Here is an 11,810-nt window from a genome sequence, read left to right as displayed (position 1 = left end):
AAGAGCTGTCGTCTGACACTAAGAAGTGTGCTTTTATGATTATTGATGAGCCTGCTACTAAGGAAGGCATGGAATATATTTTCACCTCATTGTTCAAGAAAACAAGTTGAGCAAAACCAGTTTTTAGACAGCATTCCCACGTGACTGGGGATGAATTTACGTTACTCACCAGCCATCTGCACAGCTTGGTTTGATCACAGGGCCACAGGGCAATGCCCCGGATCACCGCCTATCAGGTGAAAGCTACCAAAAGTTGCCAAGTCACATTGTCCCCAGAGATATTTTCAAGTTTCCCTTTTTAAACTTTCCAGTCACTAAACAGTATTCAGGAGCATGAGGGACACCACCTCGGTAATCCCTTATTTTGTACTAGGTCCTCCCACCTGTACCAGTTACCTTCACACTCTTTTTCAAGATGTGTTGGCACCCAGAGGTTAAGTTAGGGTTCTTCAGCCCAAGTGTGCATCAGAATCACCAGGAAGACTTGTGAAAACAAAAGAGTGGTTCCACCTGGATTCTGATGAGCAGGACGGGTGGTTCCTTACACCATTTCAGGCTGCCTGCAACCTCTGAGGCTGCTGGTCTGGAACCATACTTGTAAAATCAGTGTTTCCTTGCTACTGGAGAAAGATGATGCTGAGGAAGGGCCCAGGATTTACTTAAAAGACTTAGTCTGTTGTAAGAAGTTAAGGTTGCTGGAGTTACTTCCAACCCTCTGATGCCTTTTTTTTTTTTTTTTTGGTACCGGGGATCAAACTCATGACATCGTGCTTGCAAGGCAGGTGCTTATGCCGCTGAGCTAAATCGTCAGCCCCCTCTGATGTCTCTTAATGGTATTTTAGGACTTCAGAGAAGTCAGAATTTGGGAGAATTAGAAACTACACAGATGTGATAGCTTTTGGGCTGATCTAAAGCAGTGTGTGCTCCTTTAGGGCTGGGCTGCCTCAACATGGCTTTCACTAAGGGATTGGAAATCACCTCACCCAGCACTTCTGTGTGTAGGCACCAAATAGCCTAGAAACTCGTTAGAAAGGCCCATCTGTACGCCCATCCCAGAGTTCTGAGTTGGAAACCTTGGGCCTGTTGCCAGCAATCTGTAATGTCCAAGCCCTCCAGGTGACATGCTGCAAACTAAAATTTAAGCACTAGCGACCCAGAATGGAGATATTTTACCTTTCTAAGATCTGTTCTAGGGTACAAACACAGTTGGTCATCATGTGGACCATACCTGTAAAATTTGTTGGTCATAACAGAGCCAGGTCAGACAATCCTCACAGGAAAGTATCTGTGCTTCATTTGGAAACATAATATATTGTCAGGATTATCTTATAAATAAAGGGAACACTTGTTGTTGGTTGTCCCACAGAATGACATAGTCAATAATGATGGGCTTTTATTTGGTCCATGACTCCAAATACCAAGTTGGAAGGCGTCAGACTGTGGTTTCAATGCTGAATTTTTTTTTTAAGGTATAAAAACATATTAGCACATATTTATCATCAATCCTTTAAAAAGGATTTTTTTTCTTGTTTGTGGTACTGGGGATTGAACCCAGGGCCTTCCCACTGAACTACATCCTCAGTCTTTAAAAAAATTTTTGAGACAAGCACGGTCGACAGGCTTGAACTTGTCATTCTGCTGCCTCAGCCTCCCGAGCAGCTGGCATTACAGGGCTGTGACACCACACCCAGTTTAAAAAGGACAGCCAAGTCCTGGGTGCAGACTACATGCTCACTAGTAGATGAATGAATCCAGCAAATGTGGCATTTATACACAGTGGAGTACCGCTCTGCCATAAGGACAAGCTTGAGGCATTTGTAGGGAGATGGATGCACCTCTAGACCATAATGTTAAGTCAATCAGACAGACAAGCACAAATATCACATGGTTTCTCTTATGAGAAACTCAATCAAGAGCAAAATAAAAGATACAGGAACTAGGGTAATAGGACATTCTTGAACCTAAAGATCAAAGAGATGGAGGGAGCGGGTGGGACAGAAGGGTAAGGGGATGAGAAAAGGAAGTAAGATATGTGATGTGCATGTACCAACTCCTCACAAGGGTAAACACTATACAGCAAACAGGTACTAATTACAAATACAAACAATCACTTAACTTTCTAAAAACCGGAATTCCTAATACACATTTGCTCATTTATTCATTCCAACATTTTCTGAATGCCAATTTTCTGGGAAGTTATATGCTGTGATATACAGCAATAAAAAATACAGTGAAGGAAAATACAGGCCATCTCTTTGCTGGAAGATAGAATGGACTACATAAAGTCAACCCAAGACCAGATCTTAGTAAGCACTTAGCCAGTACTTTTCCTAGTGTGGTGCAGCCGCAGAAAGACTGGCCTCTCTTGGGAGGTTGTAAGAGATGCAAATCCTGCACATGGCTCACATAGATGTCAGACACTTGGTGGGAGTGGGCTGGGGCAAAAATTTGAAGCAGCCCTTTGGGTGATCCTGATACATGATGAAGTCTGAGGACCAACCAGTAATATAGCCCAGTTTTGTTTTTCCTTTCTTAGGTCACTAGTCTAAGGATCTGATAAATGAAAGTTTGCGGATTACTTGTAAGGGTGACAGTCCCAAGTCGAACATCTTGGCCAGACCCTTATTTTACAAGTGAGCCTCGTAACTACTGAGTACTAAGTGTCTTGCTAACTGGTTAAACAGCTCATTAGCAGGCAGCCTGGTGGCTGCAAGCGCAGGATAATCAGTTCCCAGTTTATGGCTCTGCTCCTCCAACTCTGCAGCAAATGCCAAATATTTGCTGAAACACACAACCAAATCAACAGTCATACAAATCTTCTTTCTTTTTTTAAAAATCTACCATTTAAAATGTGACTATGGTTTCAGAGAAGGCAAGGATAATTTCTTTTTGTATGACCTGTATAAGGACAAGCATGTGCTCCACAGCTATCTCTGCAGAACAGATGCGTGCCTAGGAACTATTCTCAGTGCCAAAAGGGAAGAGTGTAACAGGTTTATTAAAAACAAGCACTCACATAATTCACAATCCTTGCCGAGAACCGGGAATTGTTGTTGCTAATTCAACTGTGCTCACATCATACCCTGGGAAGTAACTCAACACAAGAGAACAGAGCAAGGCAAAATGATATTAAGAGAACACATTAACAAAACAATACTAAGCACATTTATTACAAACACAGGCAAACTCCATGCTGTCAGAATTCAGATTCAAGACTTTCCCTGAGAACTGTAGTCTGGCAGGGTAGCACCGATGCTCAGTTCTTGATTCTTGATTCAACAGTTGTATTATTTCCATTTATGGTGCAGATTTATTTTTCATGTCATATATTAACAAAATAGCAAACCCCCACAAAATGAAAGGACATTTTTTTGTTGAAGTTGTTGTGCCAGAGATTAAATGTAGGGTCTCACAAGCTAGGCAAGTACTCTACCACTGAGCTGCATCTACAGCTCTTTTTTAAAATCTTGACAGAAGGTCTCACTATGTTACTAAACTGTACAGGCTGGAATTGAATTTTAGATTTCCTGTTTCAGTCTCTTGAGTAGCTAGGTTTATATGCATGCACCACAACAATCTAAGGTGTAAAAAATGAACTATAAAAAAGTGTTCTGAAGGAACACTGTATTCTTAGGTATTCTATCGGGTCCTGACCTAGATGCCCGATCTCTCAAATGAGTGTAAGGTGGAGGTTTAAATAAATTGAGACAAGTTGCATGATTTTAGGGCTCCAGGAGGGTCAAAACCCTTTAGTTGAGCTTGAGATTCTGAGGCTAAGACAAAGACTTCTCTGGATTGCCCACTTTATTTATTAGGTCCAACAAGGGGCGGGGAAACTGAGGAAAGTGCAGGCAATGAGCAGGACCTTGGGAGTCGCTTCAAGGACTTCTTCAAGTAGTAAATAATGCCAATTTAGGACTGTCCTGCGTCCAAGTTGACATTCATGGTAGGAGTGTGACTGCAGGAGTGAGATGCCTGCAGCTGCAGTGTCTATTTACTTAATTAGTGTTGGAGCCAAGCGTCTTCAGCTGTGGCCTTATCTTGCCTTTGGAGGCATCTCTGGCCTCACAGGCCCTACAGGCCTCAGCCAGCACGGTGATTCATAGAGGTTCACTTACTATGAATCAGCTCCCATCGCCAGGCAAAGGGCCTAGGCTAAGGACAGACTCCCAGATAAACATAGAAAGCTAATTAGTAAAATTTAAATCTTGCCCAGACCCACTTCATAGTGGTCTCCAACAGTATTCCACAAGAAAGGGGCCACAGCAGTGGAGGAGCTCCCATCAGGAGGGTCACTGAAGACTGTCACTTTTTAAAAGTACAGATCCCTGTATTTTTATAGGGTTTTCTCTGTTCCCACATCTGAGAGAAAACATGCAACCCTTGTCTTTCTGTGTCTGGCTTATTTTGCTTAACATGACCTCCAGCTCCATCTATCTCCCTGCAAGTGACAAGGCTTCCTTCCTCTTTATGGCTTAGGAAAATTTTGTTGTATATTTACACATGGTATTTTTTATCCATTCACTTGTTGATGGGTGTGCAGGTTAATTCCGCAACTTGGCTATTGTGAGAAATGCCACAATCAATATAGCTGTGCAGGTGTCTCCTTTGTACACTGATTTCATTTCTTTCAGTTACATACCCAGGAGAGGTTTAGCTGGATTATATAGTTATTTCTATTTTTAGTTTTTTTTCAGGAACTTCCATACTGTTTCCCACAATAGTGTATTATTTTTATAATAGCCATTCTACCTGGGGTGAGATAGGATCTCAATGTATTTGTTTGGAGACAAGGTCTGGCTATGTAGTTCAGGCTGGTCTTGAAGTTGTGGGGATCTTCCTGCCTCAAGCTTCTCAAGTGCTGGAATTATAGGTACGCCAAACCTCAGTGTAGTTTTGATTTACAGTTCCCTCACAAAGATAGTGAGCCTTTTTTCTTATATTTATCAACAGTTTGTACTTTTGAGAATTGTCTATTCAGATCATTTACCCATTTATTACTTGCTCTTTTGTGGATTTTTTTGGGTTCTTTATATATTCTAAATATTAATCTGTGACATTTCCCTAAACAATGCCCAAAATGGGAGCAAAATTCATGCAAATGTATAAGTCTAAATTCACAAAATGAGATCATGTTGAGTTAAAGATGTTCAAACTCTTTGACCCAAATTAATTTTTTTCTAGATTTGCTTTTATTGAAAAACAAAAATCAATGGAAATATTATAAAATTGTAATTTTTAAAAGCAAAAAGCTATAACATACCATATACAGAACACAATAAAAATTAAATTATGCCCCACCTATACCATGAACAATTATTTATATTTAAAAACTACCCTTTTGAAGAATAATGTTCTGATATGGCAAAATGTTACAAAATACCATCAAATAAAGAACAGAATGTAAAATTGGCAGAGAATAGACTTCTTGCTTTTGCAGTTTGGAAGAGTGACACAGAGTCACACATTCTAGGCGGGCACTGTACTACTGAGCTATCGTCCCAGTCCTGGACTTACTTTTAAAGACCTAAGCAAAACTTTTATTTTGAATGTAAGATTATTAGGAATGCACCTGTTTGTGGCTGAATACCGAATATTTTGAAGTTCCTACCAAAAGTCTTTTTTAATGTTTTCCAAAATAAATACTTTTTAAAAAATCGTAAATATACCACCAGGTTCTCTTTTTAAAAGAATTAAAATAGACTTAGGATAAAAATAATTTTTCTCCTACCCAGTGGGCTCATCCACTAATCAGTATAGCAGCCGAGTACGTTGATAAGTGGTGGGGTTCTGGTCCCAAGAGGCAGGTCACGGAGCACACAGGTCACTGCAGACATGACCTGGTGCTGGCCACCCTGCCGTGAGCATTTTTCTCCACCAGGCTGTTGCACCAGGCAGTTTCTGCCTTGATGTCTGCCAAGGTCAGAAAATGTGAGCTAAAGTTAAGTCTCTCCTCTCAAGTCACTGTCCCGCAATAATGAGGAAAGTGATTTCAGAAACCTTGTATGACATGACTTCCCCTTAACTTCATCATTTCACTTTTAGATAAACTGAAAGGCAGACAGATAAGAGACTTAATGACCTGCCACCCTCCCAAAGGAAAATACTTATCAAGAGCTTCATGTCTAAAAAGTGGGAAGAATTTATCACATTATAGATTTAGGGATGTGACCAAGTCTTTGGCAAAGTAGATTTGTTCTTCCTGATAATGAACAGGAAACTGATAGGACCATATGATGATCCAACACAATGTTAGGGAGCAGTGTTCTAATGCTGCCTCTTTTAGTCTTGACTCTTAGATAAAATGTTTCCCTTCCCTCGTACAGCTAGGAGCAGCATCTTAGGTTTTTCAAGAGTGAGGGAAGATTGCACATACACGTTCTTTGTTTTTGTCTAAATAGAGCTAATGAAAATGAAAAAGCTTTCCTCACTATAATGTGCATGGCTAATTGTTAATAACTTCATGGTGTCAATGTGTGTATATACTTTGAGTCTGCTTCTATCTCATTATAAAGATGCAATTTATTATTTATGAGGATAAGAATAATACAGCAGTGTTTATGGATAAAAAAGGCAATCTTTCAGCGTTCTGGTCAGGAAAAATTGGCACTGCAGCAATGCTGTGCGTGTAAGAAGTCACATACGGTAAAGAAACAAAAGCTCTGAGAATGTAAGCGCAGGTTTTTAAAAAGCCATTTATTTTAAAAAACTGGTTTGTCAAATCACATACACGAGCTGATACACAACTACCAAAGTGGCCCTGTAATAGACACCAGTGGGCGTTCACCACACAGTACCTGAAAAATACAGCTAAAAAAGGAGTCTGCTGAGTAATTAATTTCCGATTCCTACTGGACTCCTCGTTGAATGGCTTTAAGTTAGCGTACAGAGTGAGAGGTAGAGTCCCAAGTGTACTAGCTGATGCCTCAGGGCTCCATGTAAAAACAAAACAAAAACGAAAAACCATTTCCCCTCTGCACAAGGGAAGCCTATCCTATTTATTTTTTCCTTTGTGAAAGCAGAAGCCAGGTTTCTCTTCCCAAATGTTTCAGCATTCCTAATCAAAAGTGTGGTGTGGTGACCTAGATACTGTGCTTGTCCGGCAGTTTAATTTTCTTCACCTTCTGATTCCGATTCTAGGAGAGAAGAGAGACAGAAGTCAGGTATTTTCTCCCAGATGCTTCTAAATAAGATCATGACAGTTTCTAGTCACCACTACCACTAACCTTGTCACCCACCCAGAAGGCTTCTACCGCTCATGAAGCAAAATAGTTACAGGTCTAACCCTAAGGTCTGTCTGAGTACAGACAGCAAAGTCCTGTGCGTTTCTGCTTTACAAGAACCGAACTCTGCCTTTTAAACACAGGCTCACACAATTTTTGGAGGCTGCAACACCTTTTATTTTTTGCATCATCTAAAATAAACTTTCATTCTTAGATTTGCTCTCACTCATAATTATCCTTTTACCTTTTAAAATATCAGTTACCTGGTAAAGAATCTATCCCCTGATTTGTGAGCCTGATGTATCCTTTCCTCCCTCTTACATCTGCTGATTTTCCTCCATCTTTCTGTCTTTCATCTGGATGGGTGATTTGAGAGCTTCTTTTCTTTCATTTTTGTAAGTATCACTGAGAATTCTGATCACTTTGATGTCAGGAAGAAGCAAAGTATGGGAGACACATGGAGAACTTCGGTTTGGGGAAAGCTAAAATCCACAGGAAGAGGCGGGGACCCAAGAGTACAATGGTAAAGTATCTGCTAAACGGCCATCAAAGCTACTAAAGGAACCTTACCTTCTTCTGCGTTTTGTAACCACTCAACAAATTTCTTCATCTGGTCAAGAAAAACACTTTTGCCTTTGGCAACATGTGCTTCCTTATACCATTTCAATATTGCTTCTTCACTCAGAACATCAGCTGAAATTTTAAGTCAAAGATGTCAAAGTTACCACATGAATGTCATGTTTAAGAGCAACTTCAGGTTCAATAACTTAATAAAAAGCAATCTCTTTTCATATTAAAAGTTTTATTAGCAAAGAAAGAAATCTAAGTCTGAAATGTACTGGAAGAAAGAATGCAAACTCATTTCCGGCAGCACAGTGCTGTCATGGTTTCGTAAGTGCTCTAGTTAACAGTATGCAACTCATCAGGCATGATACAATGTAAGCCTACAGGTTGCTTCTGGGGCTTAGAAATCTATTTTGCCTGGAGGAGTTAGGGTTACTTTGTAATTTTCAAATGAATCAGCAATTCCAGCAGTTTAGAGCACAGGGTATCTTGCCAAGTTCAGACTCAAGTTTTGATGAAGGAGTAATCTGAAATGATGGCTCTTTCAAGAGGATTTTCCTTTTATAGAAGGACATGACAAAGAGAAAAAAAATGCAGATAGGCTAACGATTGTGCACTAATGATTAGATATAAAGATGAGTGTGACCATCAAAAACGGTGGGGCATGCCTGTAATCCTAGCACTTGGGAGACTGAGCAGGAGGATCATCTCAAGATGAAGCCAGGCTGAGCTATACAGTAAAATTCTGTTTAAAATAAATATATAATCCAAAAATAAAACAAAAAGATGAGTGTGATTGAAAATCATGATCTTCAACCTGACTGGATTAAGAAATACCCAGCAGATGACCGAAGCACATTTCTGGGTATCTGGGAGCATCAGAGGGGTGACCTTTGGGTACACTATCTGGTTCCTGGATGCTTTCTTTCAGGTTCTCGTCACAGGTTCTGCCTCCCCGCTGCTGTGAAGCAAGCACCTCATTTCACACAACCTGCTCCATTTCTGCCTTGGAGCCGACCAACTGTGGGTCGCACCCTCTGAAATCCTGAGTAAGAATAAGCTCTTCCTTGTTCAGTTGTGTCTGTTGGGCATTTGGCTCCAGGGATGAGCAGCTGACCCACGTGAGCTTCTTGGCTATGGTGTAGGTCAATACACACACACTTAGGTTACCAGTCAACACATGTTCTTCTATTTAGTGTTAGGAAAAGAAGAACATAAAAAGAATAGTCTATGTATTGTTTTTGGGATATGAGTGAGAAATGAGATATAAGGCAGATGAAAAACATTTATTATGGTCCCCACGAGGTACTAACCTATTACAATTGCTGAAACACACAAAGTTGATAAGTCATTCTAATGACACACTTGTTCCTGTGCAAAATCATCTTGTACAGGTTTTTTCCAAGAAAACAGGTTTTTATAAGCTTCTTTTATATAACTGGCAAACTATCTTAAGATCTTGCTATTTAGATCAGTAATTTCTAAACTTCTGTTCATAAAACAATTTTGACTATGCATGCATATTCTTGAATTTATAAATTATATAAAACTATTGTGCTATTACTATTTTAAAAACAGAACCAAGAGATGTGACCACATGTAAAAACAAACTGTACTTCCTGTGCACACCCTAATGAATGCAGGATGATCCAGAGAACATGCTGGAAAGCTGTATGCCTGCTCTGCAGTGGCAGAGACTATGTGAGGCTTCCTTTTCAAGGCCTACAGCTCACTGCTGTGCTTTATTGCCCCACAGAGGCAGAAAGGGGCCTTGCGTTTGCCAACACTTGCCAGTGGAATGACACTGAATGACAGGTGCTGTGGTTTACATACAGCAGCCCCCCACGTGCTTCAGGTGCTCAGAGGTGACAGGTGACTGAATGATGGGAGGGCGGGTGTGGTCTGAAGCCTGTCCCTGGGGGTGTGACCCGGAAGGGTTTCGTTCCCGGCTCCTTGCCTTACTCATTCTGCTTCCTGTCTGTCACTGGGTGAGCAGCTTCCGGCAAACCGTGGCCCTCCCACCATGCTGCCAAACCATGCAAGCACTAAAATTTCTAAAACATGAACCAAAATAAACCTCTTTTCTGAGTTGTTGGTGGCAGGAGAAAGTGACTAAGACAACAAGAAAAACCTATCAAATGCATTCCCATCTAAAACCAGATAAACAGTGCAAGGTTGAGTGCTTAGAAGCCAACTTTGTAATATACACTTGCTAGAAGACCAAATTTCTAGCACCAGGGAATCAACAATAAACAGGGACTGAAGCAACTACACAGGACAACTTAAAAGACAAAACACGAACATCACAAAGTCCAAGCAGAAGTCCAATTTCTGTTTAGTGAAAAGTCTAATGACAAGGAGTTACAATGAATGATGAAGAGAGGTAATATTTTCTCCCTACTACAGAAGAGTGGGGAGAAAGGTTCATTACAGTGGGACATCACTAAGTGTTTGTTTAGATCTTTCATATTAGGAGTACAGTGAAAGCACAGTAAGAAAAAAGACATTCTACCTTTGCACACAGTTCCTCAGACTATAATACAGATTTTCCCTTCCATTAGGCCGACTTATCCCTAAGGCTGGTGAAATTTCTTGCTTCTCTTGGGAGGCTTTTCTTCTCCTTCTTCAAATGGACTTTAACTGCAGTGGGCTGTTCTTTCGACCATGCCCCCCACTTCACATTGCCCCCCCCGGGGGGGGTGCTTATTTTAACAACTAACACAGGGACTGCAATCCTTTGCTTTCTTATGCACCCTGAGTTTCAGGAAGTCGAGAGCTAAGCAAGTTGCTCATCTTGTTTTCAACACCCTAAGGCCTGCCACACAGCACACATTCAATACATGCACACTGGAGAAATACATGGACCTGACCATAAAAAGTATATTTCTCAATTTGTAGAGCTCAAGTTTAAAATCTAGGTGTCCATGAGAATAAAAGACAATATGGTGTGAACGGTTTGAGACTTGCTAAGCTGCAAAATGTTAGTCATTTCTACAGCTTTGTCACCTGGAACTCAGAAAACTCAGTTTCTTATTAGGGATGTCACATAGGGACAGTTGAAAATAATCACCCTAAGAATGCTAGGAATATCTGCTGAGAATGGGACTCACTTTTAAGGACAAGAATAAGAAACTCCTTTTAGAAGAATTTGCATGAGGGACAGAATTTAATCTAAGTAAGGACTGCCCATAAGAAAACCCCTGATAGATCAAACAGAACTCAAGAAAGTTAAGTTTTATATATAGACCTACTTGCCGAGACTATGGCATTTACCTTCAAGGGGAAAAATTATGTTGAAAAGTGAAAACTGTGACATTTCAAAGTTAACTTTGGATTTACTTTTTCTTCCTGAGTTAGATATATAAAAATCTATGTTTTAGTACAGAAAGTTAATTTTTGCTAAGTGACTAATGATCAGTTTATTCATTGCTCAAAACATCATAGTTTAATTCACTTTCATTCTTATGCTTACATAAAATATTTTCAAATATTTGAATAATGGCAACAAGTAACACTGAAATACAGAAGTAAGTTAATTATATCACTAAAATTGCATTATTTTCAAGTTCTGGAAACTTGGGAAAGACGTGTCTGCATGTAAGAAAGATAAAATGACACTATCTTAATATTTTAAAATGTGCCTGCATACATGGAAATAAACATAATCTAACTGTGCTGCAGTGCTCACGGAGTCTGCTGCTTTGGGAACATAGCGCACTTATCAGCGGATCTGGCTCAGACACAGCAGCACCTGCTAAAGCTCGTTTAATGTAAATTTCTAGGCCCAACTGTGGACTCTGAGTCAGGACCTGTGGAATTTACAGGTCAGCAAATTCTCCAGGTGATTCTAATGCACGCTAGAGTTGGAAAAAAGTGCTTTAAAATTCATTTTCATCCAGTCTTTTTAGGTGTATAAAGCAGAAACACAGCACCCACATCCTGGTACAAATGGCTGCTTGCTGGTAGATAAATGTTTACTGAACAAAGTCATGTCAAAGTAAAAAACTGGTAAAAAAAGAAGAG

At 40.1% G+C, this 11,810-nt stretch overlaps 1 protein-coding gene across 3 annotated transcripts in view; it reads right to left on the bottom strand.

Moving 5' to 3' along the window:
* Positions 1 to 6,681: 6,681 nt before the first annotated feature.
* Positions 6,682 to 11,810, bottom strand: part of Bzw2 (basic leucine zipper and W2 domains 2) — a 52,183-nt gene continuing 47,054 nt past the window's right edge. For all 3 annotated transcript variants that reach the window (XM_063239066.1, XM_063239067.1, XM_063239071.1), the window contains exons 11-12: positions 7,794 to 7,916; positions 6,682 to 7,136 (exon numbers count right to left, since the gene is read on the bottom strand). In XM_063239066.1, coding sequence (XP_063095136.1) covers positions 7,108 to 7,136; positions 7,794 to 7,916 — 152 coding nt within the window. In that variant the 3' untranslated portion in view covers positions 6,682 to 7,107. The remainder of the gene's footprint in view (positions 7,137 to 7,793; positions 7,917 to 11,810) is intronic.

The sequence above is a fragment of the Cavia porcellus genome, unplaced genomic scaffold (genome assembly GCF_034190915.1).
Source record: "Cavia porcellus strain 051 isolate PalLab524CR breed Dunkin Hartley unplaced genomic scaffold, mCavPor4.1 scaffold_2, whole genome shotgun sequence".
NCBI lineage: Eukaryota > Metazoa > Chordata > Mammalia > Rodentia > Caviidae > Cavia > Cavia porcellus.
Note: the sequence above shows the minus strand (reverse complement) of the source record. Positions and strands in the feature narration are given on the sequence as shown.